Source organism: Vulpes vulpes, chromosome 1 (assembly GCF_048418805.1).
Source record: "Vulpes vulpes isolate BD-2025 chromosome 1, VulVul3, whole genome shotgun sequence".
NCBI lineage: Eukaryota > Metazoa > Chordata > Mammalia > Carnivora > Canidae > Vulpes > Vulpes vulpes.
Genome location: NC_132780.1, coordinates 114516687 through 114530023, shown reverse-complemented (window position 1 = coordinate 114530023; position 13337 = coordinate 114516687). Strand labels below are relative to the sequence as shown.

General features: G+C 37.3%; 1 protein-coding gene across 8 annotated transcripts in view; it reads right to left on the bottom strand.

Moving 5' to 3' along the window:
- Positions 1 to 13337, bottom strand: part of SLC35A5 (solute carrier family 35 member A5) — a 29203-nt gene that overhangs the window by 15240 nt on the left and 626 nt on the right. For 3 of the 8 annotated variants that reach the window (XR_011994663.1, XR_011994662.1, XM_025990042.2), the window contains exons 2-5: positions 12446 to 12594; positions 7968 to 8066; positions 6554 to 6687; positions 3920 to 3987 (exon numbers count right to left, since the gene is read on the bottom strand). Coding sequence is in view for 3 of the 8 variants with exons in the window: in XM_025990042.2 (XP_025845827.1) it covers positions 3920 to 3987; positions 6554 to 6687; positions 7968 to 8066; positions 12446 to 12575 (431 nt within the window). In the remaining 5 variants the exon portion in view is untranslated. The remainder of the gene's footprint in view (positions 1 to 3919; positions 3988 to 6553; positions 6688 to 7967; positions 8067 to 12445; positions 12595 to 13337) is intronic. The other 5 variants (XR_011994665.1, XR_011994664.1, XM_025990044.2 and 2 more) reach the window with 2 other exon arrangements.

Genomic DNA, 13337 nt, shown 5'->3' with positions numbered 1-13337 from the left:
GATATTTTAATGATTACATAAATGATAAATTATGAGCAAAAGAAAAGGACTGCTGTTTTTATGAAAAGTTGCTTTGGGAAGACTATTTAAAGGCAAATTACTCCCAAGATAACCTGCCATCAAACTGGGTACAGATGAGCTAATTTTAAGATGAGAAAATAAATAATAAAAATCTACAATAATCTACTTTAAAAATATTTTTTTAAGAACTTGTTCTACTTTAAAGAAACTAAAACCAGAAAGCATGGATGATGTATAATGAATGCAGCTTCAAGAAAGATGCCAAAAAACTCCAATTAGCAAATCTCACACATTCTCAAAGGCCTGAGCCCTTCAAAAGAATGAACGGACATTTACATTTTAAGCTGTTTAAAGTATGTTGTTGTTGTTTTAGTGATTGATCACTTTGAGTTTTCCTAGTAACTGACAATTAATTTCAAATTCTGTCAGATAAGAGCATCTCTACCATATTTGGTGATAGTAAAACAGGACAGAACATGAAAATAATGAAGTGGAAAGACTCACAGGACTTTAAAAAAAAAAAAACAAAACTGTACATATTTCTTAAGTGCACAGAGTGACCAGAATTATCAAGTGAATGATTTTGGAGCAATGCTCGTCCCAGTGAGTGGCACTTTTATTTTTCTGCTGATTTGGAGAGTTACTAAACGTTATCATAACTTCTAAGACACCCATCATGTATCAAAATGTTTTTCATTTTTTCCCAAACAGCTTCCTTTTGAAGATACCAGAGAAATTTATACATATTTTTTTAGATGAAGGTGTTTGTTGTCTTTTGCCCCCAGATCTCAATGTTCAGGTTGATACTACTATTTCCTAAAGTCTAATTAAACAAGATAATACAACTTTGCCATGCCTTAAGAGCAAACCAGTAAGACTCCGAGGCAAAATGCCTGTCACTGTGGACCAGTGGCTACACTTAAAAAACAAAATCTACACATTCATATGGGGTTTCTCTAGAACATCCATTAAGACATTTGATTGATGTATTTCTTTGTACCACACTTCCAAATTTTTCCAAATTATTCTTGCATTAGTCACTGGACTTTTTTCCTAGACTGTGTATCTATAGGAGAAAGGTATTTGATGGCTCTGCTAAAGTCAAGTGTAAGACAAAAGCTTTAATATTCTAAATGTAGGTGGGAGGAGTGGGTAACAGGGTGATGGGCATTAAGGAGGGCACGTACTGTAATGAGTACTGGGTGTTATATACAATTAAGGAATCACTGAATCTACCTCTGAAACTAATAATATACCATATGTTAACTGAATTAAATTTAAAAAATGTAAAATGAGTTATTTATGGCAAAAAACATTAAGAATATGCGGTAAGACTCAAGCTGCTACTCCTGAGTCAAAATTTTATTGCTAAGGGTAAAAGTGGTTCACAAAGGGCAGACTGAATAAGGAAAGCCAAACAAACAACATTTAAAATGTCTTAATAGATAATACAGTACTTGGAAGACATTCTCATAAAAAGACAGTATTGGATTTATTATATTCTGTTAGCACTATTAAAAGTAGCTTCCGTGCTGATTTGTGAATCAGTCAAATTAAAATTCCCTGTAGGAGCTAAGTTAGTGCCTGTAAAAATAATAAAAATGGAGTGATTTTATTGTCTGTTTAATTAACTTCAAAGGATTCAAAACAGACATTTACAACAAAGCAAACACAGGTCTAGAATTTACTGCTCTGAATATTAAAAGTAAAAATATGTAAAAAAGCTTTTTGGAACTTTAGTTCCTAACAAGGTTATTATTAAAACCAGCAACAATACAATTAATTTTATTACAATTAATAGTATTAAAAGCAAACATTTACAGTTTACAGTAAAACCAGATTTGGATTTGGTTACACTACAAATTAACTTTCTTAATACAAACAGTTAAATGCTTAATGCATCCATCCATCTCTGCCATGTGCTAGTTCTCTGCCCTGAAAGGGGCAGTTGACTTTGAACTTGTCCCTCTGCCTCAAACCCTGCCACCCCACATGCTCCCTCCCCTGTCGTCAAAGCCACCTAAATGCTGCAAAATGCCTGGTGGCTCTGTGCACAGACTCAGATTGGGATGAATCTACTGATGAACAGGGACAAGAACTCCTGCCTCCTACGGTTATTGTGGGGTTAAGTCTAGATAGGAGAAAGGCCCTTGGTTCAGCCCTTGGCCCTGAGGAGTCCTTACTGTGTTATCTATCTTCTCACTGTTCAGCTAAAAGCCTGCCTCCCTGGTGCCTACAAACGAATGGGCCAGCCCTGGATAAAGCCTTTCTGGGAGGCCCCTTACCTGACCTCTGAGCCTCAGCTCATGCTCTGCAGTATATTAAAGAAATAAATAAAAATATTATATACAATTAAGGCCACAGCTAGAACTACAGGCCAATTCCAAACCTGGAAATACATACTTTGCATATTTTTGCTTTGGTAAATTCAATTTTAAATAGCTGTACCTTTGACATAATAATAATGTATTATATAAATATAATACCATGTGTACCCATAAACTGTCATTTCACGAAAAAAATTTTTACTTAGAAAAGCCCAACATGTGTTTGAGACCCCTTTATGAGACTCTCTTATTAAATAATGAACTTTTTATTATGTGGCAGAGCCAATTTTTTTCTCCATGGACATGTGTCTCTAATTTTATGAGAGGAATCAATATAAAAATATTACTGTTTAATTTCTCAGAAGTATTTTTTATCCTATAAGATGACTTTTATGTTGATTTTAAAGACTTCCAAAAATTTTTGAAATAGCATTTTGGAATAGTTGAATTATTGTCACAATTCATAAATAAAATGAAGAACCTGATGCAAAGCAAACTTCAGTGCACTCTAACATTTAACCTGGATGAAATATAACTTTCATTTTTTCCCCCATCTCTCATGTCAACAGTTAAATTGAAGACTTCCTCAGGGTAAAAAAGTCTTTCAAGAACTCCATATAATTAAGGTACTGAATTCATCATGGATTCAACAAATATTTACTGAGTATCTATGTACTAAGCCAGTCACCCTTTTGTACACATAAATTATGAAAGCACATATTATGACATGGCATATTGAGAAATAAGAAATTAAAAGGGAAAGTGAACACAAAATTAAAAAAAAACAATCACAACAAATACAACAAGAAGTTAATTTTATTTTTATCATCAGCATCAAGTAACAAAATAAACTGGAGTCAAGTACCCAGATCCCATTCTACCTTAGAACATTTTGGCCTTTGTGTGGCAGCAGAGTCTATTTACCTAAAAGTGTTTATTTTACTCAAAGGTCTTCTTGGAGAAAGGAAACACTGGTGACAATATTTTTAAAAGTTAAAAAAAAAATCTATCATTCTTATTAATTGTAATTTTGACTAGATTCCTCATGAAAATCCTCTGCCAATCAGAGCTCAAATTATGCACTTTGAACATAATTATTAATTATTTGAGATGAGTATAGTTAATAGCTAATAGTTAATAGAGAATAGTTAATAGAGAATATGCCACTCTTTATCATCTCCAAACTACAAATGACAAATGTATTAACAATATTTAGGACCTTCTTGGTTCCCTACCAAAGTATAGAGATTCTGGGAGGAAACAAAGCTCACGAATTCTTTGTGGAAAATTTGGCACTAAAAATTAAAATAAGCCAATTACCTTTTGTCTTGTTTTGTTTTCTTTTAAATGGTAAGAAAAAAACTTCATACATCTAGTTGCAAAGATTTAGATGGGCCAGCACTGGAGTTGCTTTCTAGACGGGTTAAACAATTTTGTCCAAAACACAAAGCCAGTTAGGAATAAAATCCAGGCCCTGGGACTTGGGAGGGTTCAGTGCTCTGGGTATATCATCTGAAATAAGCCTGCGCTGTTTTAAAGTATGATATATGCTTTCAGAGCAAGTTACTTACTTCAGCACTATCCTGAATAGAAGAGCTGTTGTTATAATGCTAAAATTTGAGAAGATAACAGCCATGGCCTAGAAAGAAGAAGAAGATAGAGTTACAATCCAAACAAAGTAGTGACCTCAGAAATCTCCCAGTTTGCTGGTTTACTTGACAAAAAAAGCTTTCTGGTCAAGAACCTGAGAAGTTACCAGGGCAGCTATTTCACTAGAAGATTAAATTCCATTTTTATTGGGTGTTAAATTTATGCAGATATGACCAAATTATTGTACAGGCTTTAAAAACATTTTTAAATTGTTTAATAATCTGTGCAGATCTGGAAATGCTTAGAAATTTGAAATGTCCAGGTCTAGAAATAATAGCTACCTTGTTTATGAAGCATCTTTTTCAAGCTCCTTAAGTGCTACTTTTCACACTGTTTCCAAAGGTACAGGGAAAGCAAGTACTATTAGACCTATTTATACATTAAGAAAATTGAGGTACAGATTTTTAAACATCTTTACTATTGCAGGAATTTAATCAGTTCTCCTGGGTGAACTGCAGTGACTTTGTACCAGTGATTCAATACCAGACTCCTATTGGATAGTCCTTTTATTCATATTGTTCTAAATACTTAGAAATGTGTTAGGCAGATTTTATAAAGGACTCTTTTTGTGCATTCAGTCATATTTCACATATGAGAATATTAGCCTGAACATGTATATATTTTGGCTGGTAAAGTATGAAATTTCATCATTGCTCCCCATGATTGGATCTGACAACCTTAACAATTTTTAAAAACAAATCCTACTTATTGACTTCACTTTGCTTTTTTCCTTGCTGTCAGTTTAAATTGACTAAACTCCAAAGAGTATTTTTCAATAGTATTATATAAGCAGCAAACATGGCTAATGTGCCGGTGAATTAAAGAAATAAGAATAAACCCAATAAAAGCCAGCAAAAATTCCAAGAACACAACATTGTTTTCCCACTGAATTTTTTATGGGAAGCACTATTTTAAAGATTTCTCAATGTCCTCCGGAGATGAACGTTTATAAACCCCTGGGTAAGGGGAAGATGAAGAGCTGATTGGGAAAGTAAGTGGCTGGAAGAGGGAGGAGGCAGTGGCTCTGATCAGTCACAATAATGGTGCACACATACCTAACACCAAGCAGCCTGGCTGACCCATGAATTCTAAAACTGCTTTCCAAGCAACAGCACAGAATAAACAAAGCACCAGAGCTCTTTGCCCCAAAACTTCCATGCGTTATCTATTTAATTCTTTCCAACTAGACTTGCGTTATCTATTTAATTCTTTCCAACTAGACTTGGGCGTGGCAATACACAGAATATACCATGTGATTGATTTTGTAATATCTGTGGTTGTGCATAATGGGGAAGGAAGAGCAAGGAAATAAGATGGAAGAAGAGGGAAGCTGCAATTTGCTTTCATATTGGTGATGTGGGAAAGGGATATAAATATAGAGGTAATCTAAATAAAATACAACAGACATGTACTCATTGATGTGAATAATCATGTTGTTGGGTACAGGAATTCTCAGATCTGAAAAATAAAGTGGAAGTAAGAACTTACGAGAGAACACATTCTTATGTTCAAAGCACTTACTAATAATAACATGGATCACAGAGCTGAAAGGAACTTCAGGTGATCACAGGGCCCAGGTTCCTGCCTTGTGTTGGTATGGTAACGTTATCCTATTTTACAGACAGACTATTGACACTTACAGTAGCTGGGGGTTGCCTGGTTACACACCTTCCTAATTGTGCAAAAGAATCAAATTCCTGTTTTCTACTTAGTGCTCTACTGGTTCCTCTTTCTTGTCCCACTCCCAAGCGGATCTGGCTATATCTAAGAGGCTTCACATAGAGAACTAGTGCCAATGAAAATCCTATTTATCATCAAAACGCCTAAATCTATTCTTTAAAGAAATTTAAAACACATTTTGGCAACAATGGCAACAGGAATTTTCATTTTATAAAACCTTAGGGGGAAAACACACGGTAGTACTGAAAAAAGGAAGACCAAATTTTAATTCTGATTACTAATGATTTCTCAATTGGCATGGAGGATGCCAAGAGAGATAAGAAACATCCCTAGTATTATCAGTTATAGACAGCATTTAAAGCTGGGAGAATGTATTTTCTACCCCTAAAGACCTTGCTGCTTAAATGACAGGACAAACAGGAAAAAAGTCATGCAAACAGAATGCATATATCGCATGAAAGTAGATATAGGAAATAGTAGTACACGGAGTATACGATTTTCTGAGTTCGTCGTGGACACCTGTTTGGAAGTCCTGAATGCTGAAGTTAACAGAGGTTGGTGACCACAGGACGGCTAGGAAACAGGCAGACTGACTAAGGTTAAACAACGAGAGATGACTTCACACTCATTGCCAGAGGGCAAGTCCTGCAAAACAGTCAGCACAGCTTTCTTCAGCAACATTAAACAGCGAGAAAATGCGACAAGCAGAGTGGTAATTCAGTATTCAAATGATTCCGATGATTCTAGTCAAACCTCAGGAAGACCACTGAGGGCAAAGAGAAACTAACACTGACAATGAAACTGATAAAAAAGATTAGTTCTGGGATTCATTTCTCTACGTTTTCCCAAAGCTGTTTTCTATCATAATTACTTACAGGCTGAAGGTAGGAAATTACATAGAAGACAATCAAATTATCCAGGAAATAAAGAAAGGCAGGAATGGACCACTTCATGAAATTACAGAATTCCTTCCAGGAAGCACATCTCAAGTTTCTACTTTGATGATCTTCTAAAGAAAGACAGACAACAATAAACAAAGGATCTTAATGAGAATGCCCATATTTTTAGACGAAGTAAGTTGTATTTGATTACTGATATAATTCTTTGAAAGAGGCTTAATGAATTTGCTTTTATCAGTGACTATTAGCCTCAAGAAATCAAAGGCAATATAAGATTTCATTATGGTCTCTCTTCAACCTACCACCATGCTCAACTGATAATCAGCAACACCCTCAGGAATACCTAATTCCTGTTAACTTGAAACATCACTTAAAACATCTCAGGATACTTACAGTTTCCCTTACTACTATGAGAACCTAAAGCCAAGGGAGAGAGAGCAAGAAGCTAGAATATAGAGAAAAAAAAATTCCCAGCATAAATCCAGAGGGGACCGGGAAAAGAAGCTACCAGGTAAAAATTTACATATATGGGAGTAAAGAAAATTAAATTTTACTAATCCCAGTATGAGTTATGATCCCATCTCTAGATTTCCAAAAACTTAGGAAAAGGTATTGAAACAAGAAAATGTAAAAGAACATGCAAAAATAGAAAACAATTTAAGTATAAGCTCTGCCAATAATGCATAAATTTCATGAGATTAAGAAATGTATTCCACCAAATAGAAACTTTTAAGAATAAAAAGAAATCTTCCTGGAAAATACCTTTAATACTCTAAATTCTACTTTACCATACATGTGAAGGCAGATCAAAGAATGGAGAGCTAAGGCTTAATGATTGGGGAATCAAGGTGGAGAATATATAGTACATGTGAGGAGCCACAAACGGCCAGATGCTTTAGATGTGAGGAAAGGATGGGTATCCTTGCTTGATAACTGATGAAACTGGAACTCAGAGAAGTCAATATAATCTCCCCCAGAATATTGTGTCTCTGCCTCTAACCCACTATACTACCTCCCCTGTAGGAAATGAGGACTGTTTTTACAATACGCTACGTATTAAATCAGACAGCAGTGATTTAGAAAATCCTAAATTTGAATAAAAACTAACTAGCTATGTGACCCAGCAAAGGAAGTAGAGCAATGGCCAAGACACTAGGAAAACAGGAGTTGGAGTCCTGGCCCTGCCCCCTCCTACCCACCACTGCATAACATTTTCTCTTTGATCCTGCTTCTCCACTTGCAAAACATGGGTAATCATACCTACGTTTGTATCTTAGCGTCCTCATATATAAAATTAGTGGGCTAGACTAACATCGAATGTTTCTTTTAGTTCTAAAATGTTTTGACTCTCTCATTTTTAACAAGTATAGAGTACCACTTCAAGACTCACCTTTCTTTACAACCCAGAATGACACAAGCACACAGAAAACTAGCTTCACCAATTCTGAGCACACATTCACGGTAGTTGGAAGATAATCATACTTGTTTTCTGAAAAATAACAGAAATTTTTTTAACTATACATTTTTATATATAAAACTATATATATAAATTAATTATAAATTCTATATAATGCTTATATGCAGTTGATATTTTATAGCTGTTTTAAAACTTTATCCAGTTGGCTTGTTTTCTCTTGGATTTTTTTAATCAATTCACCTAATGTATTCACTATCCCCACCGCATTCACTGTTTTATTATTCTTGAGTTTGATAAACAGGCTTCTGATGTTTTCATCCAAGTTGCTGATAAATATGGGGAAGAGGCCAAGGCCTCTTTGGGGTATGGCATTAGAGACGGACTTTTAAACTGACCATTAATTAGCACTCAGGGACTGACTCATCAAAAGCTATGAATTTATCTGGCTGAATTAGGACCCAGGCCTGGTTCCTCTTGTGTGATTTGTCTGTCTTGCTAGAATCAAGGTACACTGTCTGTTTCGCATCCTGGTACGTACAGAAAACAGCATTTGTTTGGCACTCTGGGATAAACAGCACATTGGCATAAAAGAAGGAATTTATTAGAGGCAAGAGGCAACTGCCCAGGGCTCTGGCTACCTCTAGGGCTGAGAGGAAATATTTGACATATCCAAACCCACTGACAAGTTGGGAAGATAGTTCTTAACTTACAAGTCAATTTAATTAGGAAATGAGGTGAGGTCAGTATGCCTTGGTCTTAGTTATCACCTCTGTCTATTCCAAATGCTGACAAACAACTTGCTGTAGGACTTTGCTACAGACAAACATAAATGTTATTAGGTCCTATTTTAAGGAATGCATTTCCCCCGCTTTTGAAACATTTGCTTGTTTCCCTTGGTCATGATATGAAAAACTAAAACTGGCCAAGTACAGGGGAAAAATGCCAGTTCAACATTCTTCCTATCCAGAAGACTTTTTTTCTTTTTTTCTGTGGTTTCCCTTGACCTTCTCAACCTAAGCATAGTCAATTCTTTGTTCATCTCGGATCTTGTTGCACTGCCTATAAACCTTCATAACAGTACTCATCATGCTGTATTATAGTTACTTCTTCTGTGTATATCATACCCTTAGAACGTAAGCTCCTTATGAGAACAGGCCCACGTTAGTCATCTTCATATAACTGGCAGGTAACAGTATTCTACGTTTAATAAATGTTCACTTGAATTTAATACTTGCCTGTTATATTTTCTCCATCATGTGAAGCCTAGATAAAGCATCTCCTGTTCCCTTCTCTGAGCTTAAAGCTAGGCTGAAATCATACTTTGCTATCTGCCAATAATACTTTGCATTGATCTCTATGAAATACACAAGAGCAAACATGCATACAAGAATGAGGGGGGCTTCAGGTTACAACTCTCAAACTCTTGCCACTGCTCGAGAACTCACTTTGGCTTTTATTCATTTATTTTTAAATTCTATTTATGTCATGGTAGATCCCAAACTATGACTCAGCATCACGTCAGACTTCCTTCCACATACCTTCTGCCCTCACTCGTATACCTTATTTACATCGCATCCATCCTTATCCATCTGTTTAGTCCAAAGAGGGGCCATGATCCCCCTATGACCCATTCTTCCCTTTAAAACTTTCCTTTCTCTTCAGGAACTTTGCTCCAATAAATACTTCCTCTGGATTCTATTAATTGGTTTCCTCCCCTTGGCCTGTAAGTATGCTCAAACTGTCCCATCCAAAAATAAAATTTAAGGGATCCCTGGGTGGCGCAGCGGTTTGGCGCCTGCCTTTGGCCCAGGGCGCGATCTTGGAGACCCGGGATCGAATCCCACATCAGGCTCCCGGTGCATGGAGCCTGCTTCTCCCTCCGCCTGTGTCTCTGCCTCTCTCTCTCTCTGTGACTATCATAAATAAATAAAAATTAAAAAAAATAAAATAAAAAATAAAATAAAATTTAAGACCCTACCCCTGCCCTAGCGACCATACTTTCTTTTTCTTCCTAAAATAGAATCAACATTCATTATCTCCATTTTACCCAGTTTCCATTCAGGGCTAATTCCCAAGCAATCTGGCTTCTGATCCCAACACTTTATACAAACTTCCTAGTCTCTGAGATTATCAAACATCTTCTAATTACTAATTCCAAAGGGCATGTTTTAATCCCTATCTTATTTGATGGTGCAATTTCCTTTGCCTCCAAACTCATTTCCTTCCCTTCATGAGCATTTAGTTTTCTTATTTCTCTAATGATTCTTTCTTAACATCTAAGTGTCGGTATGGCTCTTAAATGTTGGCATTCCTTGGAGTTCTATCCTTGGCTCTTATTTTCTTATTCTGTGTGTTCTGCTCCTATGGTTTTAAATGTCAATTTAATATTAATGTCTCCAAATCTGTATCCTGGAACATTTAATGCTCACTAAACATATCCACACAAATAACTACCTCCTATTTATAAATTTAATTGGTATTTCCTTCACATATGTGATTTGCTAGACAGCGTAGAATATTGCAATGAACAAGGACATAGCTCCCGGCCTCATGGAAGGTACCTAACTAAAATTCTGTAAACTTTCTGAATTCTGTCCAACCTGTTTTTTCCTCCTAGTAGCTTCCATCTTAGCTAAGAACACCATCAATCAATTTACTTAAGATCCTAAATCAGAAACTTTTGAACTATCCAATATATCACATCCTTTAATCTCCACATTCAATACATTCTCTGAGTCCTGTCTTTTCTATGTTTAGAGTATTTCTTGAATCTATCCTCTCTCATCTCTATCCCTACCTCCAAAGCCTTGGTTAGTCTTCATCTGTGGCTTGAATTTGCAATAATCCCGACTGGCTAATTTGCCTCCAGTCTCTTCTGAGTCCACACTCTAACCAGCTATCGTAACAGTCTCTCTCACTTTGTTTACAATCCTTCAAGCATGCCCTATCCCCTAGACTCTAAGGCCTAGAGAATAAAGTCAAAGTCCCAGCTCCTTAGCACATGAAGTCCTTAGGTATCTGATCATGACTTTCCCCTCTGGTCAAAGACTTCTTGCCCTTTTCCTCCAAGTCCTTAAACTTTCTGCTCAGTAATTCTAAAGTAGACGTTCCTACAATTCATCCTTTTTTCTTTACGTATCCATTCATTTCTATGGATTGTTGCTTCTGTTTTGAATACCCCTGCCTACCTGTCCTCTTGTGGATCAACATCGCCCTATCAGGGAAGTGTTCCCGGATCCCTTTGCACTCCACATCATCGTCTCCCAGACGGAATATATCACTTCCTCATCTAACCTATCTGCATCTTTGGTATAGAACTGCGTTTATTCTACTGTATTTTTAGGATGTTTCACACGTATGGCTTTCCTAATTAACTGAGTTCTTGAGAACAATGTCTAAGTCTTACACACTTTGAACACTGCTACTAATACTTGGCCTTGTGTCCAAGAGATAAATGTTAACTGAAGTAAAGACTTATATACACATCTGTCTCCCGAAGCAGACCATTAAGGGTCATGGTGTGATGACTTTATGTGTCCTCAATAACTAGTAAGAGGTTCTCAATACAGCTTTGTAGAATTAAACTTTATCTAAATACTAAATTCCTACGTAAAACAAACACACACACACAACACCAGAAGGGGTGCCCGGGTGGCTCAGCTGGTTAAATGTCTGACTCTTGATTTCAGTTCAGGTCATGATCTCAGGATCATGAGATCAAGCCCTGCATTAGGCTCTGCACCAAACATGGAGCCTGGTTAAGATTCTCTCGCTCCAAAAAAAAAAAAAAAAAAAAAGGCAGCCCGGGTGGCTCAGCGGTTTAGTGCCGCCTTCAGCCCAGGGCGTGATCCTAGAGACCCAGGGTCGAGTCCCATGTCAGGTTCCCTGCATGGAGACTGCTTCTCCCTCTGCCTGTGTTTCTGCCTCTCTCTCTGTCTCTCTCGTGAATAAATAAAATCTTTAAAAAAAAAAAAGTCTCTCTCCCTCTCCCCCTCCCCCACACTGTGCACAAGTAAGCTCTCTCTTAAAAAAAAATACCTTTTCGGCTAATAATTTCAAAGCCAATAATCTCTACTGCCACACTGATGTAGTAATTAAGACAACACCTCACAAATGCCAAGTGACGTATCTATTTCAAAGTAATTTATAATTACACATACTGCTACAGACCCAAAGATACCTATTGATTAATGCAATAGTCAGATGTTGAGACCTGTTCTCTAAAGGGTTTGATGCTGTACTTGACTAACCCAAATTTCACTCAGTTTCAAAAATTTTTCTTGCGGAGGAATGAAGTGTTACAGAATCAAATTTAAACATGCCTTATCGTTTACATGAAGCAGCGTACCTGAAAGGGTATTATCTCTATTTTACATGCAAGGAGACCAAAGACAGGAGGCAGAATGTGTGATTAGATGGAAGTGCTTCATATATTCCAAGTCTTAACTTACCTTCATTGGCCGAATATTTTACCAGTAGGATTCGACTTGAACTTAAGGCAATGAACACGGTGCCTAGCAGGAATGTATACATTGTTGACCAGGAGCAGAACACCGGGCGGCCACAGCACTTGCTTTCCATTGCAGTGTTTGTTAATTGCCTTAGAAAGAACATCTGGGTGAGCAATGCTCCAGGCAGATAAAGCATAGCACAAATATCACTGACAAGTGAAGAATGGAAAAGATATTTTGTAGATGTCTGGCTACAGTTCTATCAAAACCAAGAAAATTGGGCAGCCCGGGTGGCTCAGCAGTCCAGCACCGCCTTTGGCCCAGGGCCTGATCCTGGGGACCCGGGATCGAGTCCCATGTCTGGCTCCCTGCGTGGAGCCTACTTCTCCCTCTGCCTGTGTCTCTGCCTCTCCCTCTCTCTCATGATTAAATAAATAAAATATTAAAAAAAAAAAGAAAGAAAATTGAGAACAAGACAAACTATGGGGAAGGGGGGTGGGGAGGGAATGAAAAAGAGTCACAACTGGATAGGAGGGGCAACCTGAGAGACAGAAAGAAAAGGCAGTGCCAGATTTTAAAGTGCTGCCCAAAGTAGCAGGTGAGCAAGCGACACTCTGGGGCTGCGCAATTCTGCAGAGAGTGGCCTCAACTTCCACCCCTATTAGCAACTGTGCTGCGGAGGAAGAGATTTTCAGATTTCTGTCGCTCTCCTCGGCGGCAGCTCTTCCCTAGAAAGATGGGCGGGGGGTGGGGGGGAAGAGCTGGCTGGGAAAGATTTCGTTAACAATAATAACCAGCCAAATGGAAGTATTTGAAACAAGTCAGAGCTGAGAATCTGTACTCGTGCTGAAAGCAAAAAGAGAACTCAGGAATCAAGGGGCTAGAAGATCGT